We start from the raw sequence: 17,852 nt of genomic DNA, 5'->3' as shown, positions 1-17,852 counted from the left end.
CAGAAATAAGCACACAAGCGAATTAAATAAAACTAAATTAAATACCTTAAATAAATTAAATTGTATTGTTATCGGAACTGCAAAATGAAGTTGGCTGATTAAGCCATAAGAATCAATTTCACAATTTATTAGTTTATGTAAAAAGATACACTCGACACCACATTTGAAAACAGACTAGATCAGTTTGTAGTCTTAGGACAGTAAAAATTTAGTAGATGACTGGGAAAGTTTTACATACATCAGCGCCCGAGACTGACTTATAACAGAGGGAATGAAGTCTATATATAATGTGAATTAAATGAAGCCACGGGGACCGCCTTGTGGAACTCCGGAAGTAACTTCAACAGACTTCCAGATAGAGCTTCCAAATAAACTTTCTGTGTTCTATATTCTAAAGTTCAATATTTTGAGATCCAAAGAATTAGGTTTTTGGTTTGGAAATCCCAGAAGATTAAGTTTGTGGATTAACAAAGAATGATTTTGCAATTCAAAAGCTTTTCAGAAATCAGTCTAAATAGCATATTAATTGTTTAGCAATTGTTGGAATAGTGGATAAATTAAAGATACCACGAGAAATGTGATTATTAGTTTGGTTTCCTTTTTAATTTTTAAATGTTATCCTTATAAACACTGCGCATCGTCGTCAATATTTTCAATATAAAACCATAGAAAGCATTGTAGAGTTTCCCAGTTCTTAAAGACGGCTACCAGTCATATACTTACCAAATTTAACGGCTCTAACTCAAAAGGGGCGAGGCATATGATGATCTTTGGAGGACATCGCCTACAACCTACCAACCAAATTTGGAGACCGGAGTCTTATTTCCGTTGAGAGATATGTGTTCTTTTTGCTGAAAGCTGTACATAGGTCGAACATTACCGGATCTTTTACCTATATCATAAGCTGATAAGTCGTGAGTTCTAAAATATATATGTAACTACACAAATGTGAAATAATCAGTTCAAAGCAGTGAATATAACAAAATTCCGATTCCTATTCTGCTACGAAAAGTATAAAAATCAGGTAAAGATTTGGTATTTGCCCAAACTTTTTTACGGTAATCGGTTACGTGTGGAACCTTTATGAGGAAGTTGTGCCCAAGCATAGAACAGGCAGAAGGAGGAATCTCCGAGCCCAATACAACTTATCTCACAATTAATGTGGACAAGTTACTAACTTATTTAGTGGGAATAAATTGTAAGAAACAAATACAATGACCTTGACTCGAGTCGAGCCTTCAGTTTCGAAGGACAACTGTGGACCTTATCTATATATATATATATAATAAATCGATGTCGAAATTTCGTTGCCATAGCAATCAATGGCTTGGCAAAACATTATACAAATTTTCCTTCGCGTTCAAATTGGGAAACACAAAACAAAAGAAAATAGATAATAAAGACGTAAAATGGGAATGCTGCACAATTTGTCCGATTTGATAAAGGTGAAGCGAGATAAAATGACAATATTAGTATTAGGCCTAAACAACAGTGGTAAATCGACAATAATAAATCATTTCAAGAAATCCAACGAACAGTCCGCGATAATGGTGCCAACAGTTGGATTTCTAATCGAACAATTTTACAGTAAGCATCTAAATTTGATATATAAAATTAATACTTATAAATATATATTTTCTATAGCCATGGGCGTTAGCATCAAGGCAATAGATATGTCCGGTGCGACGAGATATCGAAATTTGTGGGAACATCAATTCAAGAATTGTCAGGGGATTATCTATGTAATTGACTCCAGTGATCGGATGCGATTTGGTATTTGATACTATATATATATATATAAATATATATATCTCACATTTATCATTATCAGTGGTTGTCAAAGATGAATTGGATCTGGTGCTACAACATCCCGATCTTTGTAATCGCATAGTGCCCATACTTTTCTATGGCAACAAATCGGATCTTGACGATTCGCTTTCGAATGTTAAAATTGCGGCAGGTAATCGAATTGAATTTGGTATTCTTTATTTGTCAAAAGCTAAATGATTCGGTTTTAGCTCTGGGTCTGGAGAACATTAAAGAGAAACCGTGGCACATTTGTTCGAGCAACGCAGTTTCTGGCGAAGGCTTGGACGAAGGCGTCCAGTGGCTGGTTCAACAAATACGATTCGCCATAATGAGCAACCGAAAGGGTGGCAAATTGAAGTCAAGTCAAAAGAATAAATATTAGAACAATATACATTTCCAAAATGTTACTAAGACTAACTGCATTAAATTGATCAAATAATTTTGCGTGTTCATCATTTGGGAAGCTTCCGTGGGGTATTCTAATTTTGTCGTAAAATCTGTGACGCATTCGTCTCTCCAGTCCCTTAATCTGTCTGCATATTCGCGATGAACATCAGTATCCGAGTCGATGTGGCCGTGTTCTGCCATCTGTCTCTATGCGAACTCAATTCTCTCAATTTATCTTTATGAAACTTGGATAATACCCGTCTTTTCGTATGACGAAGTCCACCTGAAGGGACCCATTTAGTCGTAGACTTACTTTTCCCTAAAGTCACCACCTAATTAGGCTAGCTTAGGTTCTTTCCAGCTGTATCCCCTAGTGAGATGCTAGCGACAGCAACTCCTATTTACATGCACTTAGCTTATTTAAAGTAATAAAATCTTTGCATGGCTTAAAGACTTTAAAATTCAAAAATGTGTCCCATGATGGATTTATTATAGAATTTCTCATCTTAAAAAAAACATCCAAGCGAAGCTCGCGTTTATTTCTTGCTATTGAGGATGATGCCATCGTATTTCTGCTGGAACCACTTCATGGCGTCCTCCTTCGTCAGACGGTGTGGAAAGCCAACGGTGCCCGATTTGCGTTTCCTGTGAGACACGTTGTAACCTGAAGAAAATAGATTAAAACTCAATTAATACACATTAACTCTGCAAAAAGGTAATGGGATAAAAGAAACGATATTCTTTGTTGTTGAAAGTGCACCGTTTGAGTTTGCATTATAAAGCGAAATTCATTTTGAGCACAGCTTCAATTGATTTGCGCACAGTTACTGAGCATCAATTCCGTAATTTGGGAATAGATACCTAATTAAATGCACAACTGAAATGCTGGATGAATGCAATTTCTTGGTATGCTCACCTGGACGGCCGAGAACGACGTAGAAATCCAGGCCATAGATACCGATGGAGGGATCGTACTTGATGCCCAAATCGATGTGTTCCTGAATACCGAAACCAAAGTTTCCGTTTGCCGAGAAATTGTCGCGTCTCAACTCGTATTCACGAACTTTGAGGCCACGCTCAAGAATTTCCTCGGCTTTGGCACCGCGCACCGTGCAATGGACGGCGATCTTCTCATTGCGACGAATTCCAAACGAGCGCACTGTGTAACGTGCCTTCGAAAACACGGGCTGCTGTCCAGTCAGCTGCTCCAACACCTAACGAATGGAAAAGTTTATTTTTTTATTTCGTGTCTCAATTTTGATGGCTTTTGGGGATAAACAAGAACTTACCTTGGCGGCACGGGTCAGCCTATCACCAGATTCACCCACGCAGATGTTGAGGCACAGCTTCCTGATGTGCAGATCGCGCATCGGGTTCTTCGCGGGATCGCGCTTAATTTTGGGTGTCTTCTTAGCAATTGCCTGCAAATTGTATATATTTCATTTTGTTAGACAAATATGTCATTTCAGCGCAGCATATTATTTCAATTGTGTAGCGAGAATGTTCAACTTGCAGTTCACATTCATAGTTTGCAATAATATTGCGGGATTATTGCCGATGTTGAATAATTTGTATAGCACAAAAATTTTAAGAAACCTACCGCCATTATGGTATGTAGGAAAGAAAGGAAAAAGGCGTGTTACAGTTCAGTGTCAGCGCACAACACCGATTAGTGTTATCGATTTTAAATCGATGAAGTTTCAAAAAATTTAGAGGAATACCCTTAGTGAACACTTTCAAAATTAAATTCAATAATATTTTCAATTATAATATAAATTGATATGTAATGATTGAAAATTACAATCATTATATTGGCCAATGCCTTGCAAAATCTGGTCAATATGCCCCGTTAGCATACCAGGGCTACATTACACTTATCTGTGGCAGATTTTATTGCTTACATCAGATGTGCATATGTCCATTTGATCGTGCTCATATAATTTTTGCAATAAAAATGATTACATTGTTATAACACTTGCCGATACATTTGAGTAAAAACTACTATCGATAAGAAGCTGATATACATTCTGTCGAATCTATAGTATATCGTTATCTATTTGTTGTTATCATCGATACGAATAAATGTAGTAATATTGTATTGCTTGCGCAAACATCGATGTATCGATGGTCAATTAGCAACCCTACAATATGGCTGCCCGATTTTAATGTGATTTTTTTGGACGACGTATGCTGCTGCTTTTCTATAGTGTATGTGGTTAGAAAAAGATTATAACAATAATCTGAAAAGTGCAACGAAAATTTTGATTATCATTTTAATTTCAACAAGTGATAAGCAACATAAATGCCTATACTCAATGTAGCGCAATATCAAGTTACTTCGAATGTCTTCTTTTGCTGAATTGAAATTGTGAGAATGTAGCTTTTTGTTTAATGCCTAACAACTTATAGAAGGAAAAAAAGTTATTGTGAACGAAATTTGATTAAAGAAAAAGGCGATAATTAAATTCCATAACTTAAAAAAAAGGAAAAAAACGGCTTTCATCAAAAATCTTATTGAGAAATATATATTTTACTGCTATAAGCGAGCGAGTGAGTGAGAAAGATACATACATACATGCTTACATACGTATGTGTATCTGTAAGTGTATGTATGTGTGCATTTGCATTTCGTTGTGTGGTGTCGTCGACTGTTCGGTAAAAGTCGGTCTTTCTTTTCCTACTGCTACCACTTGGCGTTTGAAAATTCAAAAATGGAAAATTAAGTAATAATGTGTTATATATATGAATGAAAACATTAGGCGTATGCTAATAGGACGCGTTTGACTTTTTTTTTAAAATGTTCACGCCGATGTATCGCAAATTTATGACCTAATATTGTTATTTGTTCAGGAAATTTTTTATTGGTAAGTACTGTCGGTTGGTTGGGTTGGTTTCTTTATGTGTGTTGGAGTGTGTGTGTGTGTATGTGTGTGAGTGTGTGTGGTTGGGGCGAACGCAGCAAATCAATATTTAAGGGGGCTGCCATTTCGTTCGCTGCTGTTTCGCTATTTTTTCTTTTCCATTCGTTGTTGCCGCTGTTGTCTGCTTCCTCTGCTCCTCCACCTCCTACCCCACTTACCCCCTCACACCCAACACCCTCCCTTCACGCCCTGTTTGCCCCGTGGTCCAAGAAAATAAACTCTGCGTGCTTTTGTAATAACGAGTACATTTTCTGGGCATAAAAATAATAAAGAAAAAAAAAAAGAAAATGAAAATGAAAATAAGAAAAAAGCCTGAATAAAGAAATTGACATAAGTTATGTATGTATGTACAACAGTTTGAATGGATTTCTATATACACACACACACACACAGTGATGTTAATCGTTCATATTTATAAGTTGTTCCCTTTGCAAAGTGTATTTATTGTGTGTGTGTGTTTTTTTATCAGCAACAAAAATTATTTTAAACTATTGGCTGAAAAGATCTTTTCGTTGTGTTTTGTTAGAGTTTGACATAAATGTTGGTATACACAAGCATAATATGCATATAAAAATGTATATGTACGAGCTATACATGTGTCTGTATATGTGCATATATACACATCTAAATATGTATATTGTGTTTTTTTTTTAAATAAATATTTTAATAATAAAAGGGTGTGTGGCATAGATATACACATACTGTGTGTGTATGTGTATGTGTGTATGTTTTTATGTACATCAGCTTATAGCGTTCTTGATGTTGTTTAGTTCTTTTCCATCTAACAAATCCTTTGATTCAATGCAAATATTGAAAATAGGTAAAAAATATGCGTATCCAAAAATTGAAATCAAATCAAATTTGTTTCTATCAAGCAAAAGCTGTTTAGGTGTTAAATAGTCAAACACTCGCAACTGTTAGTGATAATTAACAATTAAAGATGTATAAAAAAAAATGAATAGTCATCTTCAGAGTACCAACGAAAATGTAATACGCTTGCTGATATACATATTTAATGTGTTATATTTGTAATCTGATATTAAAATCCCTTTTTTAGTAATACTATTCAATTTTTGACCAATTGTTCCTATGCACATTCAAATCTGGTAAGCTTTTCCGATGTTAGTCAAATTTTCATCTCTGTGTTGAAAATTGTAAGTTTGGATCAATAAGTATATATACACAAATTATATATGTACATATAATACATCAATTTATTTAATATACAGTTTGAGACAAGGACGTATATTTATTTTTACGTAAATTGGTGTCCAATTCTAAGATAAACTTTAGTTTTCTATTCTTTGTGTTCAAATAACTAATAAGATTCCCAAGGGTTTTTGGATAATTTACCTTATGTTAAGTCAAATTTGTACCGTTTTTCCTTCGGCCACGCATGTGTACGCCCTTGGTTTGAGATGTATCCGTCACTGTCGGATTTGGTTTTCACTCTCCTTAACCAATTTCGAAGGCAATTAAAACCATTTTCCACTACATCTAGCAACTTCATAATAATAATTAAGAAGATCCAATCAAATATTTGATACGGTCAGATCAAATTTGTTACATAAATTAAATCTCACTCTGATTTTCTTAACCCATGCTTTTTAACTAAACATCTTGTTGTCCAATTAACCTTCGTTTTTCTATATTCATGTTACTGGGGTCTGATTGGGAAGAATTGCCAGATACGTATTTAAATTCATGTTATACAAAATCGGATTGGTAATACTTGACAGGTACATTACTCAAATTGGAAACATTTGAAGGAGGAAACAGTATCTGAATGTTGACAAAAGATAAATTCCGCAAAATTACAAATTTGTAGCGAGATTCTCCTAATATATGCAAATGGTTAAGGCGATGACTACCAATAAATGCGATTTGTTGGCGAAAGTAGAGCAGATTGTTTTGGAATTGATCTCAAGTATGATAAATCATAAAAACCTTACTTTAAAAATACCGCGCAACTGTCGAAGTATGTTCAACCTAATCGATAATAATGTCGGAGTTGTGGAAGGAACTTTTAAATATCGAAAGGTCGTATATAATAGGCGATACAGTCGCCATCGTTTTTGCCTGATTGTTTATCTGCTGACTGAGATTCATCGTTTGCAAGTTTTTGGAGGTAGTTGCACCGTACGTGGTCTTTATTATCAGGATCCGCAGACGATACGATCACAGTCCTATATTGTCGCAGCCAAACTCGACGTCTGCCGCATGCTAAACACGAGTCCAGTTTATTTGGGCATACGGTCGGCGGCCAAAGGACTTATTTCAGGTACAACATATATGATAAAGAAAAATGTCACAAAATTAAAACTATATTTATTTTTTTTTTAGGTGACATTAAGCTAATAATGAGCAATGGCGATGTTATGGATGGCAATGTTTATTGTGGATCGATTATGCTGCCAACGGATTATGAGAATGTGGAACGCATTGAGACAAATGCTGAGATGGTTTTGATTGTGGAAAAAGAATCGGTTTTCGAGAGCCTGCTGTCCTGTAATGCATTTAGCACATTTGGCTTGCGTTTTATACTGGTAACTGGCAAAGGATATCCGGATTGCACTACACGGCGAATTGTTTACAGACTATCTGTCGAATGTAATTTACCAGCATATATTCTAGTGGATGCTGATCCCTTTGGCATTGAGATAATGCTCGTCTACCAATACGGCTCGCAGGCAATGAGCTTGTTTTCCAGCGGTCTTGCCACGCCAATGCTGCGCTGGATTGGACTACACCCAACGGAAATTGATAGTATCTCAAAGCGTGCAGTTCCCCTATCGAATTATGATAATAAAAAACTTATTGATATGCTTTCACGCAGCAATATTAGTGTGGGCGTCCGACAGGAATTGTGCAGGCTTCAGCAAACGCAGCTTAAAGCCGAAATCGAGAGTGTTATTGATTTCTTAAGCCCCTACTATATACCAACAAAAATCAATCGAAATTTGTATTTATAGCTTAAAAAATAATATATAATTTGTATAATAAATATTCATTATAACTAAAGTTTAAAATTCAAGTCAAAAATTTACGTTTTGGGAGATTTTGAATTTTGATTTGAAAATTCATCTCATTAAAAAGATTACGGTTTTAATAAGCCAACAAATTGGAAAACTACTATAAATGGCAGATATGGATAAGTTTACATTTTGCATTTGTATCACGAATTTAAACTGTTATTCTGGTTGGTAAACCAATGGTTATTTAATATGATCAATTTTCATTTTATTTTTAGATGTATTTTGGATGTATACAATTCATTATGCAAATAATTTACATACGAAACGCATATTTAATAACGCATAGGAATTATTGGTCAACAAATTGTTAGTCTCTCAGTTTAAACTGTGCTAAAACTGCGCTGATTGTTCACTTTTGCACATGGAATTATTCTTGAAATATATATCAGTTTTTTAATTAGAAAACGTTTTTCTATATTCCAGATGTAAAGTGGCTCCACAAATGGATAGCAACTATAACTAAATTAGGCACATAACGTAAAGTTAAGATATAAATAACCAAAACGCAAAAGTACTTTTAAAAGGAAAACATTTTGAATCTCGTTAACGTTGTGACAGCTAGCAGAATAGAGAAGAAATCTATCACTCTTAATGAGTGCATAGACAAAGAATATCGACTATATATATATATCTTTATATATATATACATATATTAATATTTGCGGAGAAAGACAAAATATGTCGACAGCAATGCGAACAACACTGCAACCAGTTCCTGAAGCCCTGCCCGCTGAAAATGTCACAAACGGCACCGTTGCTGCTGCTTCAACAGCAACAACAACAACAACAATGGCGTTATCGGCAACAGCAGTGACGCCAGCGTCAAACGCTGCAAGCACAACAACAAATTATAACAATACAACAACAATCAGCACATCGGCGCATTCCGTCAAGGATCAACAACAACAACAGCAGCAGCAGCAGCATGACTCAGCGAATGCCAACATTGTCTCACTGCCACCAACAGCACTAACAACAACAACAACCCCAACAGCAACAGCAGCAACATCATCATTAGCAACACCATCATCAGCACCAACAGCAACAACAATAACAGCAGCAGCAACAGTCGCCGCATCCTCGAATTCAGTAGCCAGTAGCAATAATACGACAGCAACAGCAACAACAACACCAACACCAACAATACCATCGGCTGCAACAACAACAACTACAACAACAACAAATACTCCAAACCACCACAGTAGTAGCAGTCATCAGCATCACCACCACAACGTTGTGGTGGGCAATAATATGACGACAGATGGCGCTCGACTCTCTAGCAATAATAGCTCTGGCATCAATCATCATCATCATCACAACAGTGGTGTTGGGGGTGGTGGGGGCGGTGGTGGTGGTGCTTCTGCTGCTATATCATCCTCTGTGAATAAGAACGTTCTCAGCACCCATTCGGGTCACGCATCTGCCATCAAACAGCGAACATCATCAGCAAAGGTAAGCGATCAATATCATATATGTGTATATCGGATATGTTTTAATGCAACTGTTATCAATACCATACCATAGTTTAGATCATTTATACAATCTCATATACATATATACGTTACAAGCTAATTTGTATGGGGCTTAATGTCTAATGTCTAATGTCCCAATATTTTTCGTCGAATCTATATACATTTACAATTATATACGTCCACATTCGTAGTTTGTCTCCTTTGTGAAATGTGAATCCATTACAAAATTGTGCTATAAATGTGCTGTAAGAAAATATATCTTTCGAATTATGATTACCATCCCACATAGATCTTGAAATTGTACAAATAAGCTGAGAATCAACCGCATAAAAAGTCAGTTTATACTAATTATTATGAATTTGAATTTTGCTTTCAAATTTGCAACGCAATAAGGGAGACAACTCCGACCCATATATGCAGAACTCCCTCAATGTAAGAGCAATCCTCATCATGATTGCTTGGGATATATGCGATATAAGTTTGAGTGTCACAAATTGTGACATGTATGTGGGATCGAAATTGGCGCACATTGTACCAATTCTGTTAAGCAATAACTGTACAAATGTAGAATATTCAGTTTAAGGTCAGACCTCAAACTTAAACAAGAGAACCGACTGCGAAATACTTTGATACCATACGTAATACCAACTGATAACAGGTATGCAAATAACAGTCTGTGTGTAGCCGAGAAATACTTTCCAAGTTTACTTTTCAGCTTGCAAATTGTGTGAGATATATGGTCTAATCGATTTACACCAACAGGTGTATCGGTTTAGGGAGGCGGAGTGGGCGTTACCATCCAATTTTTATCGAGAAAAAGTGTTTTGCGGTATTTCAAATTCAAATATCTAACTTATCCAGAATTGTATTTTTTAATTTTTTTTATAATGAAGTATTCCGATTATACTCTCGTAGAGGGTTTTATAATTTGGTGGTGAAGCTAGCAACTCTTTTAATGAAGACGTCTCAAACCGCCATAAAATATTATATGCTTGACCGGCACCACTAGCCGTCTGTCCACATTTTTAATTAAACTTGCCATGTATGAAAAACAATTCATTTTATAGTCAAATCTAGATGCTGACAATTTAAGTTCGGTTTACAAGGGTATTTAATCTTTGCCTTTGCCTAAAATAGTCGGTTTTTCGATCATCAATTTCACAATGACATCCTGAAACTACTTAAAATATGCAATTTTAATTACCATTATCCGTTATCTCAGCTTATTATGCATGATAAAGCTGTGCAATAGGGACTACTTTGTGTGGAATGTAATTACATCAATTAAAGTAGAAAATGCAAAGCAAAATAGAAAAGAACCGTTAAATGGCAGAAAAACGATGAAGAAGGGGAAGATTAGCTCTTGAATAAGAAGTGGCAGCTTTATAGATTTGCCTTGCATCCCACAAACACAAATAAGCAGGAGAAATGGCGGAATATTCAGCAGTGCGCATAACAACTGCCGGGCAGCTTAGATTATTGCATAAGAAACAGAGTGCTCGGGCAAATTCGCTCTGGTCGTTGATTGATGACAGTCAGAAAAGAAGCCTTTGGATCAGATCATTTGCAACTTTTGTGTGGTGGGGTGAACTGCTTGACTCTGCACATCAAAATTGTGTTTGCTCAAAGCTCGCTCTTGTTCTCTCTCTCTCGCACAGCCGAGCGGAAAGCTTTTAACTTTTTTGAGTGTTTCTTGTGTGACGTCTGTGTGCGTGAGCGCTATCACATCAATACACACCTATGTACATTATGAGTTGCCTTCCACAATTGTACATACATATGTATGCTTACGTATGTATGAATTGTAGGTTTTTTTTTTGTTTTGAATCATTCCGATTCTGAATGACGCTGGATTATGTAAATACATATATGTATATACATATTTATTATATATAAATACAATTATTTGTGTTGGGTGTGCCGTTTCTTTAAGATTCAACTATCGCCAAGCTGCAAAATACTACAAAAAATTGTCTGAGCGTAGCCGCGACAGTCAGATAGAACTTATCCAATATATTCGCCGCTCGGCATCAGCCAATGGTCGAAAGCTTGTTTTAGTATTAAGTTCCACTTCATTCGTGTGGTCACTTGTCGCGTTCGCCGTCGTCGTTGTCGTCTGGCTGTGTTATTGAGCAAACGGTACTTTTGTTATCGACAAACAATTGTTGTTATTGTTGTTGCTGTTGTTGTTGTAAGCAATGATTCGAAAATACATACGTAAATTCATTGTCATTGCAATTCCCATACAGCAGAACTTATTTCTACAAGTTTTAGTGATATACAGTTTTTATTAATTAAGTGTACACACATACACACATTCATACAACAAATTAGCTTCAATTCAAGTGCTTGCGTACGCTGATAAGATAGGACAAATGCTTTAGTATTAGTATGCGGGTATTTACATTCGTTGAATAATTTAAATAATGAAAAAGAAAAAAATGTCTGTTGGTGTCTCAACTAGTACACATGCAAAAATCTTGAAATATGCTCACATACATGCATACATGCATAGTTGAGCAATTTCTGTTAAATACATATTTGTTTTGGCTTGATGATTGTCATTGTAGCAGAAGCTTTGCTGCCCAGAAAGATCCCAACTAAGCCCAGACCAATTGCGAATGATAAGTTAATTTAATTATACGCTACTTATATATGCACACACAACTATGCGCACACACTCACATGTGGGCATGCACACATATGTGTATTTGTAGATTTACAATATATAGTGTGCTTGCAACAAGCAACAATAGTAAAACAAAAAGAACCTATAAAAATAAAGAAAAATCATCACATTCCTCTACACAAAACAGACAACTGCGAGTGTGTGAGTGCTTAACTGTGTTTGCGTTTATGTGAGTTAGTGAGCGCGAGCAAGTGAAGCTTCAATGCAAACGAGCTTAACCAGAAGCAACAATAACAACAACAACAGCAATAATAATAACAGCAACAGCAGCAAGAGTGATGAAGTAAATGAGCGAAGCAAGCGGAGAGAGAGAAGAAACAAAAACGTTCCGAGCTTTTTTGTATTGTGGGGCTTCATCGCCTCTGCTTCAATTTCGTTTCCGTCGTCGTCGTTGTCTCATTTTATCTTTTTATATTTTTACGTTTAAGTTCGAGCGCGCGCGGTCCCTCGTTATAAGTGTGGACTGCATTTAACTTCTGTGTGGAACCTACTATCGCAAAACGCTGCTCTTAAGCTTAAAAGCTTATTTTCTATATGCACACAACACACAACTCATGAATGTGTAAAAGATTTAAAAATACATTGTTATTTACGTGTGTGTGTGTGTGTGTGTGCGATACTCGATTAAAAGATAAGACAATGTGATTATTTCGAGTCTTAGCAACGCCAGTCAGCGCTCTGGTCATGGAAGGGTCTCAATTAACTTTGTAGAAAATATTGAGAAACGAAAAGTAAAATGTAAATAAGGCATCTGAATCCGGTGAAAGCCGAAAAAATTTCAAGTGTACGCAAGTAAGGGCCGTGTTGTGTGTGTATGTGCTGAGCTGTTAATGCTTTAATAGAATTACACACACTGAGCTATAAATACATACACACAGATGTGATGTATATATATATATATACGAGTGAGACATTAAGATTTTGCAAATATTTATATACATATTAACACATACATACATATATGAGTATGAGTGTGTATGTAGATACGAAGCGTAAATTAAAGACTTTCGCGACGTGTTTGAATAAAAAACAAAATGATAAGACTGAAATACTACTTTTAATGGATTCTACTCAAAGCGTCATGCATAAACGGTGACTCATGCGCCTTAAGCCTAAACTGAGTGAAGTTAATGTTTAATATGTGTATATAATAAAAAGAACAAAAAAAAAACAAATGTTTTGTTTACAATTGGAACAGATGTTTGTCGCTAGAGCGTTGCTACCGTTAGTATTCCAGTGTCTTTCGTGAATTTAAAACATTTTCGTATACGAATCCATGAATCCGTGAATGAAGCATATGACCAGTAAAAATTGGTAATTGAAGAATAACGTAATCATGGGTCAAACCACAAGTCAGCGGCAAACAACGCATTCTTCGAGTAGCAGCAGCAATAATCACAATAACAATAACAAGGATGAATCATCAACAGCAGCAGCAACACAATTCGCGAATCGCCGCTTATCCGCACGCAAATCAAAGTCATCCAAACATACAACACTGGTGCAACAGCAGCAACAGCAGCAACAAGAACAACAAGAGTCGTTAGACAAAGATGACCTTTCGATATTACGGGACTCTTTTCTACGCAATGGCAGTATTATGCGCAAGAATACGAACGATCCACAACGACGTCCGATTACAATTAGCGAGCCAGGTGGCGGCAACATCAACGTGCAGGCTGACGTTACTGGATCTGAAGTGGTCAACAACAGCAGCACGAGTAATCTGATGAGCTTTCAACGGCCTCTCGATTGCAGTGGGAAAGTTGAGGATGTTGCTGCGGCATCAACGGCGCCAACGGAGAATCGTAATGAGTTCTATATCGTTGGCGATGGTTACCATAAGACGGACTATTGTCATTATCGTAGTCCGAATGGCAACTATCATAAATTGCCCTCGGATTCGTTTCACAAAATGTCCGAGGGCTGTTTTGTACGTATGCCCGATGGTATATTTCGGCGACTCGAGTTACCTGCAAGGGCCCAACAGATATTATCTCGTCGTGCATCCAAGCTGGATGACATTTCTGGCTCGGAAAGCAACGACAATCGGCCCAACAATGTGAAGCAACAATTGTTAAAGTTTCTCAAGAGATCAAAGAGTCATACTCCCGCCACAATTGCCAAGCTCCAAAAGGACAAGGACGATGCACGCCTCGAACGCAAACAACGACTTTCGAACGCAATGCGACAAAAGGCATTGGAATTGAAGACAACCACTGCGAAAGGTGCTAAAATGTGTACGCCCAGTAATAAAATTGTCGTCACCATGATTGAGAATGGCGGACTACCAATAGTGGCAACCAGCAAAGCTGATCGACCCAAAACCAAGGATCTCGCTGCTATTGCTGCTGCCGACAAGGCGCGTAGCTCAAGGGTATGTATGGGTGTCAAGGGAGATGTCGCGGAGTTTAGCAAAGCAGTAAAGAGTTAGAACTAAAGAATCAATAAATCGTACGAGAATTGTTATCTAGCAATGGCATAAAGTACGGTAAACTCCAGTATTATCAAAGCCCCTTTAAAATTAATATTTTAGGCTCATTTTTTAAAGTCTACATCGGCTTATGTTTATAAGAATTGCATGCTTAGTTTAAGTATGATAAGAGCTATTCGTTATTTTGTATATAAATTAAGAAAATATGTGTTCTTAAGAAACGCTTTGAGTTGCTCATGCTAAGAGATTTTAACTTATTTAAAGGATTCTATAATTCTTTCAAGAAAAATCTGTTTGAATCAAGAACTTGATTACTTGCAGTAAGATATTTGAATCTTATTTTAAGTATTAAAGTCATCATACTAATGCTGACAATATTCAGCTTGAAGCATAAACCATTCCGAATCAAAGAACTCAATAATACTCGAAATGAGTATTTTGTGTTTAATTCAAGAATTTGTTCTTTTTTTATTTTTAAATAAAGTTTTTTTGTTTTAAAATTGACAGATAATCTAAAAATTAAACCGAATATTAATTTTTGGAATTGCTTTTCAACGGAAATGTAAAAAAAAAACATTTTTTTTCAAGATTTGTTTTATGTCCTTGTAAATGGTATTATAATTTTGTGCAAAGTTTTCAATGCATTGAACGACAGGTCTCCTCCAATGCCGACAGGTTGATTCTGGTCTACAAGTGCAGTAATATGTGTCGCTTCCAAGATGTTAACATTCTTTTCCATATAGGAGCAATTTTTGTGCTGGTAAATTCATTTCATTTCGACGTTGTCTCTCCTTTCATATCACTCTCTGTTTTTAGTTTTATTTGTACTTGTCCCAAAACAGTGTCTCAAAATATACCTTCATCACAAATTCAAAGTGTGGCTGCGTTCAATCATCGGTTATGGGAATTGTGTATCAAACTGTACCTAAATTTTTTTCTGTGCCATTCTTTTGATTATTATTTCTATTTTATTTCAGATTGATATTGACTTAACCAGCCATAAACGCCAGACTTGTTCTTTAATTTATTATTCCTTTTATGTGCAGCATTCGTTTATGAATAGGGCTTTAACAAAAAGTTTTTTAAAGATTAAATTTGATAATATATACCCACAGCATATTAGATACAGTATCAAAGACAATTTTCATTTCAGCTCGTTTCCTTACTACTTAAAGTAACCTTTAATTGACAGATAGCCTTACAATTAAAACAATGTCTTATTTTTCCCGTCCTGTGCTTATTATATATGTTGATGTTTACCTCTGTTCAATGGCTAAATAATTGCAATGCTAATAGATAACAGTTTATATCGATAAACTCAAAACAGATTTCCTACAGTCTTAAGCTAGCCATACTATATTTGTATATTAGATTACTGCTTGAGCTTGATATTCGTGAAATGGAGACAGTGGGGTATACGAGAACTTATATTCTATATTCGTATTCATATAGATGGACATGGCTATCCTGATCAAGAATATGTATATTGTATGGAGCCGGAGAATGCTGCTTCTACCTCTTACATACTTTTGCACAAACCAATATGCCCATTTTTTTAATGGGTTCAGTGTATAACAAGTGAAAGCCTTGCAAGCGGGCGTAAGCGACTGCGAAATACTCTGACTGATAGAGCAGGGTGGGTTTTTGCCAATAAATACTGGTAAATACCTAGTAATCTGCCCTCCAAGTTCGGCTTTAAAATTGCGGTAGATACCCGTTCCAAGTTTAGTGATTCTGTCTTTAAAATTGTGGTAGATAAATAAGTTTTATCAAAGTACACATTCAGAAATATCACTTTTCGAGATTAAGGGCGAGTGTGAGCCGGCTATACCATTTTTGATCGATACTTAAATGTACTATTAATAAACCTTTCAAATTTGATGTCTGTAACTCCAAAACTACGGAAGATATAGCCATTGAAATTGTGGCCCACATTGCCCACAATCTATATACTCTTGTACCTTCTGTGTCAGAGAAAACATTTTAAAAAAGTATATTATAGGGATTTAAAATTAATTTCTACCTTTAACGGAGTTATTTCGAAAATTTAGAACATTTTCAAATAAAAAAGTAAAATATTTCTTATTCGATCTATGTCTCAAAAACTGTATGGCATATATTTTACAGAGTGTATTTTTTTTTCAATATATTATTGTATTTTACAATATACTGCATAACTAAAAGGTTTCACTAAAATGTTCTTTGTCGAGTTTATTTTTATATAGTTTCATTAATCAATTGTATGCTTTGGCGCTAATACTTTGCCCAAAAGCACCAAATTTCGCACACACAAAGCTTGTCTGACACTGTTTTTCTGTGTCACGTAAGTTAACAATTCATTCTCAGCGTTACGCTCAGGTGATATCAGTCTGTTCACACACACACAAACACAAAAGTACATAGTTCATATATGTTTATGTATGTGTGCGTGTGTGTGTTGTATGTGTGTATAAAAAATCAGCGCTCCAAACGGGCTCTTTGTCAAGAATAGACAGATACGGTTGAAGTGAATGCTGTTGCTTCTGCTGCTGCTGTTGTGTGTGGCTGTGGGTGTGTTTGTGTGTGTGTTTGTATGTTCCTGTATTTATGTAACAATGTGTGCGTGAATGAGCGCGGAATACACTAATACCAGTGAGAGCAACACATACAAAAAGAGGCGATATTCGCGCTTGTATGCGATTGTGTATTGAGGCCGACTTTGCTGTCTCTTTCTCTCTCTCTCGCTCTCTCTCTCTCTATGTGTGTGTGTGTGTGTCTTGTTGTGTGTTGGTACCGATACTGGAAGTACTCGTACTCCAGTTGCTGCTGTTACTGTGGCTAAAGTGGCTGTTGGCTGTTAGGCTGCTGAGCTGTCGCTGTGGCTGTGGCTGTCTGTCACTGCCTGTTGACTCTAGTTGATTGTTGGCTGACGGCGTTTCGTTTACGTCAGATTTACAAACTGCGCTTATTTAAAGAAAAAACTAAACGAAAAAAATAGTGTGTACACGCTCACACCTAAGTACACATGTCTATATATTTTTATATATATAGGCCGAGAGTGCTTCGATTGATAAGATCGGCGATAAAATTGAAATAATCGAAGAAAATATAAAAGCTAGGCAACCA

The 17,852-nt window shown here is 36.1% G+C and overlaps 4 protein-coding genes across 5 annotated transcripts; 3 read left to right on the top strand and 1 right to left on the bottom strand.

Moving 5' to 3' along the window:
• Positions 1 to 1,385: 1,385 nt before the first annotated feature.
• On the top strand, positions 1,386 to 2,242 carry LOC6560237 (ADP-ribosylation factor-like protein 6). Of its 2 annotated transcripts, XM_001986978.2 has the most exons (4): positions 1,386 to 1,587; positions 1,645 to 1,773; positions 1,832 to 1,960; positions 2,019 to 2,242. In XM_001986978.2, the coding sequence occupies exons 1-4, from the start codon at positions 1,410 to 1,412 to the stop codon at positions 2,189 to 2,191; spliced, it is 609 nt and encodes a 202-aa protein (XP_001987014.1). In that variant the 5' UTR covers positions 1,386 to 1,409; the 3' UTR covers positions 2,192 to 2,242. The 2 variants fall into 2 exon arrangements, with proteins under 2 accessions (XP_001987014.1, XP_032590715.1); XM_032734824.1 differs by having other exon boundaries at positions 1,386 to 1,773.
• Positions 2,243 to 2,650: 408 nt separating this feature from the next.
• Positions 2,651 to 3,867, bottom strand: LOC6560235 (60S ribosomal protein L11). Its single transcript, XM_001986977.3, has 4 exons — positions 3,797 to 3,867; positions 3,486 to 3,617; positions 3,113 to 3,410; positions 2,651 to 2,860 (listed from the first exon to the last, which is right to left on the bottom strand). Exons 1-4 carry the CDS (start codon positions 3,800 to 3,802, stop codon positions 2,733 to 2,735), a joined length of 564 nt encoding a protein of 187 aa, XP_001987013.1. The 5' UTR covers positions 3,803 to 3,867; the 3' UTR covers positions 2,651 to 2,732.
• Positions 3,868 to 6,515: 2,648 nt separating this feature from the next.
• On the top strand, positions 6,516 to 8,089 carry LOC6559584 (meiotic recombination protein W68). Its single transcript, XM_032734438.1, has 2 exons — positions 6,516 to 7,398; positions 7,461 to 8,089. The coding sequence occupies exons 1-2, from the start codon at positions 6,963 to 6,965 to the stop codon at positions 8,087 to 8,089; spliced, it is 1,065 nt and encodes a 354-aa protein (XP_032590329.1). The 5' UTR covers positions 6,516 to 6,962.
• A 799-nt stretch (positions 8,090 to 8,888) lies between these two features.
• LOC6559583 (cell wall protein DAN4) lies at positions 8,889 to 16,053 on the top strand. Its single transcript, XM_032734439.2, has 3 exons — positions 8,889 to 8,946; positions 9,147 to 9,604; positions 15,725 to 16,053. The coding sequence occupies exons 1-3, from the start codon at positions 8,889 to 8,891 to the stop codon at positions 15,923 to 15,925; spliced, it is 717 nt and encodes a 238-aa protein (XP_032590330.2). The 3' UTR covers positions 15,926 to 16,053.
• The last annotated feature ends 1,799 nt before the right edge of the window (positions 16,054 to 17,852 follow it).

The sequence above is a fragment of the Drosophila grimshawi genome, unplaced genomic scaffold, assembly GCF_018153295.1.
Source record: "Drosophila grimshawi isolate 15287-2541.00 unplaced genomic scaffold, ASM1815329v1 contig_1369, whole genome shotgun sequence".
NCBI classification, from domain to species: domain Eukaryota; kingdom Metazoa; phylum Arthropoda; class Insecta; order Diptera; family Drosophilidae; genus Drosophila; species Drosophila grimshawi.
The sequence above is the reverse complement of the archived record's forward strand: the minus strand, read 5'-3'. Positions and strand labels throughout refer to the sequence as shown.

Bases quoted from the DNA above. Each gene is read 5' to 3' on its own strand.
- LOC6560235 (XM_001986977.3), bottom strand. The intron at 3,411-3,485 runs GTAAGTTCTTGT...TCCATTCGTTAG, and splicing joins GGCTGACCCGTGCCGCCAAG to GTGTTGGAGCAGCTGACTGG. The intron at 2,861-3,112 runs GTGAGCATACCA...TATTTTCTTCAG, and splicing joins CGTCGTTCTCGGCCGTCCAG to GTTACAACGTGTCTCACAGG.
- LOC6560237 (XM_032734824.1), top strand. From the start codon at position 1,410: ATGGGAATGCTGCACAATTTGTCCGATTTGATAAAGGTGAAGCGAGAT. The intron at 1,774-1,831 runs GTATTTGATACT...TATCATTATCAG, and splicing joins CAGTGATCGGATGCGATTTG to TGGTTGTCAAAGATGAATTG. The intron at 1,961-2,018 runs GTAATCGAATTG...ATTCGGTTTTAG, and splicing joins GAATGTTAAAATTGCGGCAG to CTCTGGGTCTGGAGAACATT.
- LOC6559584 (XM_032734438.1), top strand. From the start codon at position 6,963: ATGCAAATGGTTAAGGCGATGACTACCAATAAATGCGATTTGTTGGCG. The intron at 7,399-7,460 runs GTACAACATATA...TTTTTTTTTTAG, and splicing joins GGCCAAAGGACTTATTTCAG to GTGACATTAAGCTAATAATG.
- LOC6559583 (XM_032734439.2), top strand. From the start codon at position 8,889: ATGTCACAAACGGCACCGTTGCTGCTGCTTCAACAGCAACAACAACAA. The intron at 8,947-9,146 runs GTTATCGGCAAC...CAACCCCAACAG, and splicing joins ACAACAACAACAACAATGGC to CAACAGCAGCAACATCATCA. The intron at 9,605-15,724 runs GTAAGCGATCAA...ATTTTATTTCAG, and splicing joins AGCGAACATCATCAGCAAAG to ATTGATATTGACTTAACCAG.